The sequence below is a fragment of the Gobius niger genome (assembly GCF_951799975.1).
Source record: "Gobius niger genome assembly, chromosome: 7".
Taxonomy (NCBI): domain Eukaryota; kingdom Metazoa; phylum Chordata; class Actinopteri; order Gobiiformes; family Gobiidae; genus Gobius; species Gobius niger.
Genome location: NC_136858.1, coordinates 13,131,442 through 13,146,994, shown reverse-complemented (window position 1 = coordinate 13,146,994; position 15,553 = coordinate 13,131,442). Strand labels below are relative to the sequence as shown.

The 15,553-nt window shown below is 43.4% G+C and overlaps 1 protein-coding gene across 9 annotated transcripts in view; it reads right to left on the bottom strand.

Moving 5' to 3' along the window:
• The window catches only part of pax2a (paired box 2a), a 44,903-nt gene that overhangs the window by 8,599 nt on the left and 20,751 nt on the right, over positions 1–15,553 (bottom strand). For all 9 annotated transcript variants that reach the window (XM_079559962.1, XM_079559963.1, XM_079559966.1 and 6 more), the window contains 2 exons: positions 9,454–9,629; positions 5,845–5,965 (listed from right to left, as the gene is read on the bottom strand). In XM_079559962.1, the coding sequence (XP_079416088.1) occupies positions 5,845–5,965; positions 9,454–9,629 (297 nt within the window). The remainder of the gene's footprint in view (positions 1–5,844; positions 5,966–9,453; positions 9,630–15,553) is intronic.

Sequence of the window (15,553 nt, the reverse complement as noted above, 5' to 3'; positions counted from 1 at the left end):
GCCGCAGCAACCGTTGTCAAACATACCGCGATGGAGAGGGGGGGGGTGGGGGAGGGTCGGTGTCTACAACAACACAAACAACAACAACAACCGATACCAACGCTGCGTTCGAGCCCAGTGAACTCTGAAACTAATCAGACATGGTGCTGCTTATTGTCCCGGAGACGGCTGGCAAGGCTGGAGCGCGGGCGGCTAAAAAGGGGAGCCTGTCAGATCGGCCCGGGCCCTGATGATGGAGATGAAAGATAAACTTCAAGGTCCTTGGGGACTCTCCTCCTTTCGGCAAACACATCTCGCGAAAAGGAGTGGAAGGGAAGGCGCTATAGACTTCTCAAAGCATCTGTCTCCGGCCGTGGATACCATGTCCGCAGATCCCATCAAGCATAGAAATGGACTGTTAGCAAACCAACTGCGTCCTCCTGACTGATGCCTGCGGATATAGCTACATCACGCTTTTCTCAAGTGAGCATTTTGCCGCTAAGCGTACACCGAGGAGTCTTGGTAAACTCTTGTTGGGCAGAGCTGTCTTGCTTTGAAGCGTTGTTTTTCAATTTACTCTGGACTTTTCGCTATCTACTCTCTTCAGAACAGTTAACCACAGAATTGGTCATGAATTAATTGTACGTTGGCCAGCAGGGGGAGTCAAGAGCTCCTATTTCGTATACGCTATGTCAACAGCGTAAAATAGACCTTTTATTGGGTTTCATTTACTTTTGATGGAGGAAGACGTACAATGTTGTATTGTCTGGTTGTTTAACGGAATAAAGACATCGATTTCCGTTCATGGTCATGAGTTAGCACATAGCTGATCGTCTTCCGTAGTTCTTTGAAACACTTCATACTTATTTTACAAAAGTATATGGGTTTTGACTGCCGAGCGCCATTGCAGGCATGTTTCTAGGACACAAGGATTTCAAACTAACAAACACGGGCTTACTATTAATCTTTGGGTATAACCGAGCGCTCTTTCGAGTGCCCATAAAGCTTTTAAACACTACGCCGCCAACCTACAGTCGACGTCGTTGTTATTTTGCGGCTCTGCCATTCAATTTACTACGAACTTTTTCTCCGTCTCCTCTTGCGCGGCTCGGGCAAAGTCATCACCGGAATCTCCCGGGAATTCGTTTTACCTTGGCAGGGACACATCGACGTTCGCTACAAGTGTGGCCCGGTTAAATCTCCGTCTCTTACTCTCTATACCCCCCCCACCACCTTTCCTCTTCCCCTTCTGCATTGTCGGCCGGGGTAATTTATAACCACTTACGACGGGAAAAGGAACAAAAGAACAATCACTCGAGACCATTGCGAGACGGTAAAGAATATTTGCGGGGCCCAAATTGCTCAAATCTCACAATGCTGCCACCGCTGCTACATCTAACCCCCCCCTTCCCTTCATGTGCAGGTTTAAAGCTATTCATTATCAAATGTGTGCTCAAAGGTTAGTGTGCTATTGTGGGGGGTGATATAAACATTAATTTCCGAGCTGGAGGCTGCCGGCGCTAACAGAGCTGAGACAAGCCGTTTGTCACCGGGCCTCACAGCGAGCCGGCACTGCGGGTTAGGAGGCTGCGGAGGGCCCAGGAGAGAACGCAAAGGCACGGGGCTAATGTTGGTAGAGCATAGCCGGGAACGGTGGCTGTCCTGGGGATGTGCTGATCAATGTAATAGGAGATAAAGCTGGGTAAGTGGGTTGGGTTGGTCAGTAACAGAGGTAGAAGTACCCAGTTCACCGCTAAGAATAAAAATTGACATGTGGCTGAAAAGTAAAGTCGAGTTAGGGGTCCAAAGAGATTAAACATGTGGTCCATTTCCATAACACTTAAGAATTCAAAACAAAATTGTTCTTGAGGCCTCATCTGTGCTTTCACCTCTCATCAAGCTCATCAAGAAGCTTCATCAGCAACACAGCAACGATCTCCGACGGACTAACTAGAGACCACTGGGATGGGTTAGCTTGTCCTAGTCCCACCCCTTTACTCTCAACCTGATAGACACGTGTATCTCACTTAGTCCATTGTCATCTACATTAGTGATGCTAATTCCAATGCCACAAAAACGTCTTCTTCCCCTTTTTAAAAACATACATAGACCCATTTTAGCATGTCGTTAGAAAGCTACATTTCCCGCGCTCCTCTCTCGGGCGTAAAACAAATGGTAACGCATAAAGAAATATTGCACATCGCCTTCTTACTAAACGCCTTCATTACTGTATTTTATCGCCGCGCGGTTAATGTTTGCTGTAGGGTGGCGGCCATTTGTGAACGCCAGTTTCTCCTGCTAATTCCTTTTGTTACATTCAAGTGCCAGTTTTGCCACCCCGCGGTTCCTAGGTAACGGTGTCTCCGCCGCGCAAACATATCCGACATTGCCACCGCTACGGCGCCCTCGAAAGCGAAGTGCTTCATTAATCATTCCTCTTTAATAGATTATGCAAATTTGCCGGCATAAAAATCAACAAGATCAATAACTGTATGAATTTTAATTGGGAGCAGAAAACATTTCGAGACTGAATATGATCGCATTGCTCCCTTCGATATGAGAGCATAATTTATTGATAATTGGATGGCAGCCTAAGTGAAGGAGATAATTTGGTGTGTTTTTTTTTTTTTTCCCCCAACGAACTTGGCGCATAATCCTATTTACAGGGTTGGTCTAATGGTGGAAAAGTCCTATTATGTGCCACATTGAAATTCCTTATGAGTTATTCTACAGCAAATGAGGTCATAAAAGTTTAGTGGGGGGATTTCGTCGGCTTAATTTATGATTCTTGGACACTTTTAGAATGACACGAGTGCTTTTTTTTCACCCCTCTTTGGTTTCCTGCATGGACTTTGATAATACCATGTATAGCATGTCAAATAAAAAGAATGAATACTCAAGTTCAATATAATACTGTGAGGGTTAGGTACATGATATGCATTTATATTGGGTTGTGCTAGACTTTGTAAAGGAAGCTGTTATCTGGCAATAGTATTCTCAAACATTTCATACCACCTTGTAAAAAAAAAAAGGCCTTCCAAGTACCACTTCATCAAATACTTCATCAAAGTACCACCAGGCCTAGATCAAGATCAAATCAGGACTAAACCAGGTCTCAAAAGGGTATACAATCGACCATAGCAAATATGAATATCTCAAAGAAAGTCCAAAATTGCAGACGACCCTGAGCACCATCTTAAGAAACCTAGGTATCACCAGCGATAAAGAAGCATAGCTGGAGAACCTCTGATCTATGGCAGGGGTAGGCAACATCAGGCCCTGGGGCCAAATCCGGCCCTCAAGCATAGAACCTCTGTCCCCCAAGATGATTTTGGGAAATATTATCACACAAATCCAAGATCAAATTCCTGTTAAGATATTTTAAAAATGGGTAAAACACTGTCAATTTTTTGTTTTTATTTCCTGGCAAAACACCCCATTGGCTTACATGACAAAAAACACTGGTGCTACAATTCTGATGTTTGGCCCTTGGTGTTTTGTAGAAAATCGGTCACCCACCACACAAACTGGCCGACCCCTGATCTATGACATCGCAAGACAGTGAATGCCATTGTGGAGGTACAGTATAAGAATAGTATAGTTGTGTAACATTTGTTTACATCAGCAACATTCAGTATGGCAATGGGTGGCTATTTTGTCACATGACTAAAGAATTCAGAATTCAAGAATTATTATGGGGGAAAAAGCTTTACACTTACATCTTAACTAAGATGAATAAAACAAGCTTGTTTAGTGTCAAATTACAACAAAACTGGCATACATAATCCATTAAGGCCAAAACTTGTTTGCATCCAGTTCTCCTTCATGGGTGGCAAAATCTCCTATTATGGCCTACACACTCGGCCTAATTCAAAATTCCCATTCCGAATACCTGCACAAAAGTTTGTTGTCATAATCTGCTGATAGAAACCTTTACCCCGTGCACCTCCTTGTTCTTTCCTTGGCCCCTGGTTGTATCACTTGAGGAGGGTGGGCCCCCTTGCTCGGCCCCCAGGTGGCTGTGTTGGAGGCCACCTGCTATGAGTGTGCTCCCTGGAGCGAGACCTGCTTTCAGAGGAGCAGCCCCGGCCCGGTCAAAGACAAAAACACACCTTTCTTCTCCTTGAGGCCCAACTTTCTGGGGCAAATCTACCTCCCACATACCCCCACCCCTCCTCCCCCCCCACCCCCAGTTAAAAGGACCTCTTTCTTTTCCCATAGCGCTAAACTATAGGGATCATTTGACCACTGCACTTTTTCAATCACGCTCCTCTCCTCCTCCCCTCTCTCACGCGCGCATAGTAGTCTCATTGACTTTGATATCTAGTGCATAATTATGGGAGGTTTTTTTTTTATTAAAAGCCTGGCTTATTATTATTCGGTGACCACCAGCAAACCTATAACCTCCCCTGGGAAAAAGAAGGTCCTGGCCGCTACAATGAAGCAATATTTCAATTACCAAGACAAGGCATCAGGCATGACAGCGCAAAAAAAAAAGAAAAAAAAGAGACAGACACTTTGCGATATCCAACACTCCGCACCTGCTTCGGAACGCCATTTCATAAGTTGGACCTAAAAGTCGAATTTCACTCTTTTTTTTTCTTTTTTTTTTCTCTCCCCCAGCTTGAGGCAGCCGGGGCCAGACAGCGCGCTATTGCAAGCCCGTGTCAATCAGCGGACTATCATAGGCTTTGATGACAACGCGGTGTCACGGCGAGAACAGCAGCTGTCGCTTACGAGAAGTGCTCCCAGTCAATCTGTTAGCGGGCCAATTCGGACTAACACAATAGCCAGTTAGGAGCTGGCCGTTGCCGCGTGTGGAGGAGGCCCGTAGGACTTAATGGGCTCTCATGATATACGGCCCTTTTTTCCCCGGGTCCCCCTCAGAAATAAACACAAAGTGACTCGGGAAGAGCTTTTCATTTGGTCGGCCCGTGTTTTGATGTGTCTTTTGGGATTTGAAAGAAAGCCAATGGGTGAAAAAAAATACGTAAAAGCTAACTTTAACTTTTTTTTTTTTTGCGATTAGATTGGTCATTCTGAGGTCCTTTTTCACCAGGGTTCCTAATGTGTACACCATAAAAATAATTGGCCTTCATGAACGGCGGACATTAGGCTGTTAGCAAAAAGAAAAGGTGAAAATCTGAGTGATATATTGTGTTTATAATATTGCCTTGTGGGGTCTGTTCTGTATATCTCTGCAGAATTTCGTGATGTCAAGGAAACGATGTTGACAAATAGCCAATGGCAATAGGCGATATATGCAAGCGTAACCGACCAAGAACATGTATTCAAATCCTTAAGTATAAAGCGAGTTCTCATAATCCCCAAAATTGCGATCCACTTTTTGCAAACACAGTTCTCTGTCCCATTTCGTAGTTGTGACTAACACAACACATGCAGTAACTGTAAATGTATGCAGTGCCATGTGGAAGTGGCGAGTTTTCAATACGTGCGTAACATCAACATGCCATACCGCCCAATATTTATTCATTTATTTGTTTGACTTGGAAAGTCCCACTCTCATTTCAAAGCATCATTTCCGTTACTCAACATGTTTTTTGATGTTGGCAAAAACCAGAGAAGAAACCTACACATACACTTGTACTTCAGTCATATAATTGGTTCACGTTGGAGTACCGGCTCTCTCATCCCATTCTACAGTCCGAAAACGCACAGTTCCACAGTAGAATTCCCTATACTTTTTAAGATCTAAGAATATATAAGAAAAGGAAGCAGTCTTTGGAAGGGGCGCCACAGTGCAGGCATATGTTACGGCCTCTCCACTCGGCTGCAGACGTCCATAACCTCCCCCTGCTGTGCGCCTGTGTGTTTGGAGTGCGTGGGTTGCGAAGGGGCTTGTACCTGTCACCACGGAGTAGCTCTGGGACACGCTGGAGGCCAGTTCGGAGCTGGCGCTGGTGGCGAGGTTGGGCTTCACGTCCTCCAGCCCGGCGTTCAGAGAGGGCAGGGAGTACTCGTTGGCCTGTACAAGACAAGGTAGTCGGATATGTGTCAGTAGGGTAAGACAGGACTTCAAGAGTTGTATGTCAAACACACAGTAAGCCAGCAAGAAGCACTTCTCTATTTTTTTTTTTTTTTTTTTTTTCGTTTTTGTTTGCTATGCTGTTTTCACCTAAATATTTGCAAACTCTTTACTCCCCCTCCTGGCCAGGACAGGGATTGTTGCGTCAAAACAACGTCAATGACTGAAACCTTAGTATCAAGCTAAGTTCAGATGAGGATGGGTATCCAATCCGAGAAATGCAGTCCATCTGTATCAAAGCAAACATGGTGGCTTAAAGGAAGCTAGAAAAGAATGAATAAAAATGAAATTAACTACTGGGAAACTTCGCGATCTTCTGGCAAAATTTACTTCGAAACACTGAAACTGTTAAACTGAAGTTATAAAGTTTAGAAAAGTTATTCGAGAAGATTCCGTACTGGTTTACTCCTACAACTCGAACAAAATCTGAGCTTTTGGGCGTGTAAATGAACCAATACTTGACCACCAACCCACCATTATCTTACAATTTCCCTCATTGTCTGGCGCGCAATTTTCCAGACTATGGATAAAGCGGTTCTATAGGCCCGCGCCCCTTGCGACTCTCGGAAAGCTGTTTATGATCCATTCAGTCTACAAAGTACTTCCTGCTGAATATTCCGGCCCCTTGTCTGTCTGGGCTTCCTGTGCTTTACCCGGACCTGTGATGTGTGCATGCATTACTAGGGCTTGTGTGGCGCAGAAAAGGGGCAAAGAAAAGCGGCGAGGATGAGAGAGGGATTGGGAGCGGCGTGAAAAGGACGGGGTGTCAGCTGGTTCTTTGTGCTCCACTGCAGTCATCCCTGTGACCAGTCAAGGGAGAAGACATTCAAGGCTTTGTTACAGGAGAGACATGTGGTGCTGTGGCTTTTTTTTTTTTTTTTTTTTGCTTTCTCCAACAGCAGAGAACAACCTCCGAATCAACCTTTGTGCTGCCAGGAGAAATCCATAAATGTAGTCTTATGTATAGTAGTGTTTTTGTAATGTAATGGGTTCTGTTGGAGGATTCCATCATGCCGGGATGCGGAAATGTGTAGTACGAATTTTTGGATGTTTGTTTCATTAAAGCAACTTATTTTTTTTTTACATATGTATATTATAATTTGTATATGATTATTCTTCAATTGATTGACTAAAGCATGGAATGTAATATACAATATGAATAATCTATTTGAAGTATCAGATTTAACATATTGGGCCTTTTAAGGCATTGTTATCTTTTGTTGTTTTAACGTATTCATGGATTTTGGAGTCTGAAAGCATGCTCAGCAATGAAAAGAACACAATTAGACCCTGGTCTAGACTGTCAAGACTTACAAGGAAGTTTAATATATTTTATTTCAGTGAACACAACCCCTAAAGATTGCAGATATACTTTTCAAATCGCGACTACTACAGCAATGTTAAGATTTGCTTGATTTCACTAATAGTGCAGCCTATTAAATCTGGAGAATACGGAGAATGGAGAATAGGAAAATATACATCTTTTACCAATAAGATTCCCCAGCTAGATCCATGTATGTACTTTCTGTTTGGGGAGTTCATTGCAAAGCACTCCAAACTTGAAAAGGGGTCACGACAAGGCTGCCCATTGTCGCCCCTTCTTTCATGTGCGGTCAACGCGCTGTTAGCAGATGTGATGAATCCTGTTTGCAAATGGGATGGGCCTTCTTGACCCCTCTAGAGCGCGCCTGTGTCGCCCGCTGTTTGTGCCAGGCTGCATCTGTTTGTCTCAATGGGCCGCTGGGCTGTCCCACCGGGGGCTTGGCTGCTGACCCCGGCCTTGTCTGCCTCTATCCCAGATAAACTCTAATTGTCTGCTTACAACTGTTCCCTGGCACTAGGCTGGATGTTCCTCTCTATTCCGCCGGGCCGGCCTTTTTGTCATGCAGATGGGCTTGTGGGCAGGGCCAGGTTCAGCGCGGGGACTGGGATGGAGTGGGCGAAGGGGTTTGGGGAGGCGGGGGGGTGTGGGCGAGTGCGACGCAGCACACTGGGGCCTGAATGACCTGACCACATGGCTGCCAGAAGTGTGGGAGGGATGAGGCCTATTCAGCGTGGCCTCTTCAAAATGGCTTTTTAATGCCTTGATGCAGACACCAGACAAGCCCCTAATAGCCTAATATCCCACCTTTTCACCAGTTTAAGAAAAGGAGGGGGGCGCTGGAAACGGCGAGAGGAGAGGCGGCGCGCGGGGCAAACGCGGGCCTGATTAATATTACATTAAATTAAAACTGATTTTTCTGGACCATTCCGACGCCATTTTTCTCCCCCTCCCCCCACCTCCGTCTTGCCTTTTTAATACCTTCTCCTGCACTCTTTGTGATTGCAAGTCATTTCCAATTCGTTTTGGTATTGATCTTGCCGTAGAAATCACTTTGGTAATTAGCTGCATTAGGGGCTGTATAGCAGGCTGAGGGGCTGTCCCCCTGATTTATCGCCGCTGTAATTCGCCGCGATCGCGCAGAGATGAAAATGAACTCAATTAGGCCACAGCTAAGGCTCCACCGGCACCCACGTAGGGTTTCAATGGAAGAATTAATAGTCTCTTGTTGTTTAACAGTCTAATGAATGTAAATAAAGGTTATCCGCTGCAGGGGCTTGTAGGCTCGGAGCTGGTGCAGGGGACCGGGGAGATGAACTCGCATGTGTTTTATCTGTTTCTGATAAGTTGCTATCACGCATCAATCATTTAAAGAGCGGGCTTCTATCAGGACGCCAATGCTGATGGATGTGAGGACGTTTGCTCTACTTTGCATCCAGTCCAATTTACCCTCGAGTTCATTGCATTGTGTTTCATCGTATGTCCCACTCCACTACACTAGACACATTAGCGGGTCTCGTTTTTTCTAGCACCTTTCTGTACGCTAATAGCTTATATGCCCTTTTGATTTGAACTGTTTTGTAATATAATGGTATTGTCAACCTTTTCTTTTAATAACTTGCTGGCTTTGTGTGGTTAACATATTAGCATGTAAGGTCATTTACACATTGCATTGGAAAATTCGATGGACATTCGATGGACATTCGATGGACATTCGATGGACATTCGATGGACAAGGGGTAAGATGTTCCGTGCAGGTGCCAGAAAGTGTTTGGTCTTGTAATTTGGATCAAAGGTTCTAACTGATGTGGCTTCAAGAACCACCATCGCACTAATATGAGAAGCCATGATAGGAAAAGATAAAGTACGGTATTTTCCCAAGCTTTGATTTAACCTCTACAACTGAAGGGTCAAAAGAACTCAGCCCCAGTCATTTTAACAGACGTAAACACTTTCCCAGTTGATCAAAGTTGAAATAAATATCGTATTTGCGATTCAGAACTTCAGTCCCAGTTCGACAGAAACATGAACTGTTACTGCGACCTTGAAAATAAGTTCCACTTCAATTGCAAGGACTTGGCGAACAGGTAAGGAGTCGGTGCCGTACCTGCTCGGGCTTGATGTGCTCCGAAGTGGGGAAGACGTCGGGGTAAGATGGCCGCTCGAAGACCCGGTCGAGGGCCTCCAGCTGCTGCTGAGTGAAGGCGTCCGCTCTCAGGTGCTTCCTTAGGCTCTCCACGCTGCCCTGCGAGTCGCTGCCTGGACCCGAGCCATCCGAGCCATCTAGGGAAGGAAGGAAGGGAGGAAAGGAAGGAAGCAACCGAGGAGGCAAGGAAGGATGGAGGGAGGGAGGAAGGGGGAATGGAGGAGAGGTGAGAAAAGTGAACATTTTAGGGCACGGAGCCAGACAGTTGATAGGAGTCTTGCAGTTTAACCAAATGTGCAAATTTAGAGGGAAGAGTGACCTTTTCGACTTTATAATAAGGTCTCAAGATTGATTTAGATGAATACTTTAACTTTTAGGAATAGAAGGCAAGTCCAACTGATGATACACGTATAACGGGGTTGTAATTATTGAAGTCATTATTGATATTTCAGATGATAGGAAATGGAGAATGAAAAGATCAGGGGAAAGACAGTAGTTAACTTTTTTTTGGTCACACTTCACATTAACAACAGATTTTATATCACAATTGTATGTTTTATAGAAAGGTAATCTGAAATGTTGTCTAGATTTCTGTATACACAAAGAGAACCTTGAAGATACAGGTAAGTGGATTGTGTCAATAGCATGGTAAGACTCTTATCCATGTACGTCATCCGAGTAGATATTGGAATATACACCGATTTGCAAGTTAGAGGGGAAGAGGCATATTTTTTCTTGACTAAGTAAACTTTTGCAGCCTAAAGGCCACCATGAATTATTAACAATGCTATGTATAAAGGGTTTTCAGGTCATCTGTCCTGAGTTGTTTTGAATTGAAGACCTTCCAGCTGTCATCTGAAGAGCTTCCTCATTTCCGTTCCACCTGGTTAACTCTAAAACCTACTCTCACCTTGTTAAAAGGCCTACTTGGAAACAAGAATGAACCTGAATTGAGGATTTTTTTTTTTTGATGAAAGGCAAAACGTTTTCAATTCAAAAGCAACTTCGAACAGATGGCTACTTTAAGTCCTTTTTGTTTTTTTTCTTAAATGAAGGAAACACTTGAGGGCGTGCTGTATTTACCATTCCAACCAAATAGAAGAACCAACGCTCGCAACATCGTGCCACCCAGTACTAATTTTAGCAAGAGTCGTTCATCATTTTAAGTTAACTTGTAATTAAAAGTCGACTTCCGTAATGGTCCCTTAGCCTAAAGTGGCAGCCATTTTTTAAAGCCGCCGCGACAACACCAGCACCGTAGCCTGCAGTAAATTCACCGGGAATGAGCGGCTTCTCTGTCTTTTCATCTCAAGTGTCTCCCGCTGTAGCACTCCCATGATGCACCTCTCCTCGCTGCCCGCCATCAGCCCCCTCATCATGTGATAGGCCTATGGTAATTGATGGATTACCTCGGCGGTAGATATATACTTGTAAAAAAAAAAAAGGAGGGTAAAGCGGGGCCCGGCGATTGCGCTCGAGAAGGCTCTCATTCTGCCAGCGGAGCGCCATTATTTAACTGTACCATTTCCTGCTCCGTATATTACCCTTCCCGTTGGCCCTCCATCTCCACCCCCCCTCTACCATATTGGCTGTCTGCGGCGAGGGGGACAGAACAGAGTGTACGGGGGGGATGCTACTAAGAACCCTATGAGGAAGGGGCATCAAGGGGCAAACGTATGCATTCCCTCACTCGCTCACACTCTATATAAACAAATGAGCCACTGTCTGCGGTGCGCGGTGGATCCGTGACCCTATCAGCTCCAGCCTGCAAGTGAAAGCACCGGTGCTGCCTGGCTCGCTGGGAAAGTGTACCAGGGACATGGTACAATCTCTCTTTACATCCACGTTTTTTCTTTTTTTTACAACAACGAGGAATACCTTTAATGATATAGGCTACACAAAAAGAAACTAAAGGGTAGGTTTCATGTACAATTGGAAGTGTCAGTGATATATTTGTATGTACAACTCAATGCTTGAGGTCAACTTCAGAGGAACATATAAGGCCTACAATGTACTTTTATTTTAGGGCTTACAAATATATGATAGGGACTGTTTTTTTGTTCTATGGTTCAGTGTTGTATCAAGTCAAGTGGCCTTGGTCAGCTGCAGTTTTACATAGCAATAGGCTCTGTGCACCAAATGTTTTAGCCTTTAGCTTCAAAGCTAAAAGACTTAGACTAGGGTGACCAGATGTCCCAGTTTACCCGGGACCGTCCCAGTTTTGAGTCCGTTGCCCCATGTCCCGATAGATTTCTCCAGAACCATTGATTTGCCCCAGTTTTACTGTCTTCAAAAGAAAATGAATGTTTTTGGCCCATGTGAACATCAATTAAGTATAAACCAATTAAAAATCTCAAGTCTAGCATCTCCTCAATGCAGGTGCATGCCATGAGATGTCAACAGTTTTACCATTCAGCGTGACAGACAAGACTGACAAGATTTTGAACCCCTGCGGCATATTCCCAAATTGTGTCCCTGTTTTAAAGGTGGAAAATCTGGTCAACTTAACTACAGCTAGCTATAAACATGGAAGTCTCCTCTGGTGAATTATTTACATATTGAGTAAAGTGTTTAATATGTGGTGAAGTAAATATCCAACACCTGCTTGTTTTGTGCCACATACTGTTTAAATGTATTGAAGCGAGGCACAGCTAACACTCCATAGGAATAAAACATGACAGGAAACAGTCGTTGCTCTAGGAAGTTAGCATCATGTTGCTGTGAAACATTCCATGCTCAGAGCTCACTGGTGTATTGCCAGGGCCGCTAATAGTGGGAAAAATAATGATAATGATAGCAATTACTCAGTTATTATTTTTCCAAAACGAATAAACAATGAAACATGAGTGTGATTGTAATTGCACAAGCCCTATGTATTCCAATGTAGTTTTCTTTCCCAAAAAAATTACATAATAATACTGCTAAAATCAATGTAAATTCCATATTGCTAATAAATGTTACTCTATTGAACAATTTATCTTTTTCTGATTTGCTGAGAGAGGGAAACAAGATCATGCAAACTAAGCAAGTCGGATGAATACATACAGACCTACTGTACAAACATCATTTTCACAGCCTCAAAGAGTGGCTAACCGTTTTGCTAACACTTTATGCTAACCTGCCTCTAGCATTGCTCTTCCACTGTCCTACAAAGACTCCCTCAGAAAAACCCCTGCCACCCTTTAAAGTGTCCCTTACACCTACCCCGGACACCCCTCCCTTTCCCCCCCGTTCCCTTGCTCCCGTTAACCGCGCCGACAGCGGATGAGGGCTTTAGCTCGTAGCCGTACAAATCTGTCATTCTAAATTTGCAGCAGATTATGTTCTCTCCTGGGCGAGCCGGCGGTGATATATGATATGCAAGGCCGCTATTGATTGCCTGATCCGGCGGCAGAGGAGGGAGGCGAAATGAACTTGGAATGAACATCATGCCTCAACTCATTGTGCGTATAATACTCTACTTAATCCCACATTTTTCTGTGCTGTGGAATTCAATTGATCAATCATGTTCCACTGATGGTACCATTTCAGGGGCGTTATTGCCATTCTGCGAGGCTGCTTGACCTTTTTTCAATGGCTGAAGCCAGAGGATGAACCTGACTTGCACCGCGAAATAGATCCATGGAGAGAATGGAATAGGGGAGTGCAATTGGGTCTGGGGGGTGGTTAAGAAGAAGAAAGGGGGGGTGAATGTGTCAGTGCTAAAATGTATTGACTTTAGCTACGTGGAACATTTGCGGCGGAATGAGTTTTTTCTTACTTCTCGCACCGTTTTTGTCACATGCTTTTTTTTTTGCTAAAGGAACATTTCAACAAAGGATTTGTTTGGGTTTTTTGGGGGAATGTGTTTAGGACTGGGAGCTGCGCTAGCTTAGGCATAGCAGTGTTGATGTATGGAAGTCAATTGTTGTCAATAGTACAGCGCAAAATGGAGTCGTTAATTATGAGGTATCAGCTGATCTGAGAACAGGCATGCTCGATCAATACTGTGTGTTTGTCATTCACTGCGGCGGTGTCTTCATGTATTGTCATAGCAGCAAGAGTAGGACAAAATAATGTAATTGTGCACATCAAAGATGCTGCGTGAAAACAACAGGAGCATCGATGTATTAATTAGTACATTAATTAGCCCATTAATGCAGTTCGATTTACATATATATTGAGCCCTATTTATATAGATATTGTGAGTTCAGTCACGGTATTCAGTTATTGTTAGTTACTCAAAAAGCCAATTCTTGTCATGCAATTGAAAAAAGTCACTCAAAATTAAGAAGTTAGACCAACTACTGTTACTACAACTTCTAATGTAATTGTATTGTTGGCCTTTGCAACTAATTGGTTTGGTGTTTACAGCCTCAAAGACCAATAGTTGTATTAATTGTGTCAACCTCTTTACTGAAAAAAAAAATAAAAAATCTTAAACTTTTAAAACCCTTTTGTGAAAACCTTCAGATTTTTTAGTTAACTTTAAACCAATTTGCCATTTTTTTTGGGTCATAAAAGTTAGCGATACTTCAAAATCAAAGCCGCCATTTTTACTAAAAGTGCAGCAATTTCCCCCCCGCACTTTTCAACAGCGTCAACACAATGACCTATAAAATCTATATCGAGATTTATGCTCTACTGACTCAGCCTTTGGACGGAAATAACAGTAAATCACTTATTTTTGAAAATTCACCATTAGGACCTTCATGTTTGACATATATCACGCGGCAGGCTGTAATAAATCAGAGCGCTCCTTTTGACAGTGAGGGTGTCAGTGGAGTGTGAAGCCCGGCTGTCAGATGTATCCGTGTGTATATGTATCCGTGTGTATTATAAAAGCGTGTGTGTGTGTGTGTGTGCGCGCTTCATTTTCTCACACGCGCGGAGGGGAGCTCAGCAGGTATGCCCGCTATCACCAGCCGAGTTCGTCGACTGGGTTTTAACACCGCAGTGTGAACAGATAAAAACAACAAGACAATCCCCATTCCTGGTGTTGGCCGCAAATCAGATCTATATACGGGAAAGCTGTAGGATTGTCCTCTATATGCCGGCTTATCGAATGTTTGCCTCGTTATAGCACAACTTATAGATTCGCGGTGCCATAGAGCATGTTCTCAGTGCTTAAAGGGGATGTGCGTTTGCTTGGTTTAGGTAGCTTTTCGTGGTTTGAAACAAAAAATACTGTTAACTGCTAAAGTTAGAGATAGATTGTTTGAAAGAGGGATATACCCAAGATACGAAACAAACTTTAATGTAAAACAAATCAAATATACAATAAATATGACACTTAAAGTATTAAAGTATTAAGCCCAAATGAGCAAAAATAGTTATATTTAAGTTTGACACGAAAATGTATTATGATGATTCATGTAGCTATGTATTTGTAGTGCAATATCAAGTTACTGCACTGGAGAAATGTGGTGTTTTATGTTTAGTTTATTTAGAAGCAGTACTAGTTGTTGTAGTGTGTTTTCTTGCCCATAAGCAAAGAGAACCCCCTTCATGCGCATGATCTGAACCTTCTAATGCAGGGGTAGGCAAGTTTGCGTCGTGGAGGGCCGATTTTCATCATTGCCAAAACACCCAAGGGCCGAACCTCAACATTGTAGCCTAAAGTAAAGAACTATTTTCTGGAAATGCCAATGTTTTACATCAGTGGTCCCCAAGTGGCAGGGCTTTGGGACCCGCCATTACCCTCGGATGACAAGCTGAGAACCCAAATAAAACTGTAATTTGTCATATATCGTATAAAATATTGTATTTTCCACACAAGTTTTTGTTGAACAAGAAGTAGATATCCCTTTAAGAGTGAAATTATGATCAAAACAACCCATGCAGGAAAATACTGAATCAAAGTTCCCTACAGACTCGAGACCCACTGAAATTGGTTCCGTGACCCACTTTTGGATCCCGACCCACTAGTAGAGAATCACTGTTTAACATTATATGATCAAGCGTGATGTTCTGACAGGACATTTTTAAAATACTGACACTATTTCTCACATTTTTAGACCACTTTAACAGGTATTTGATATTTTATTTGCATAATAATATTTCTCAAAATCATGTTGGGGGC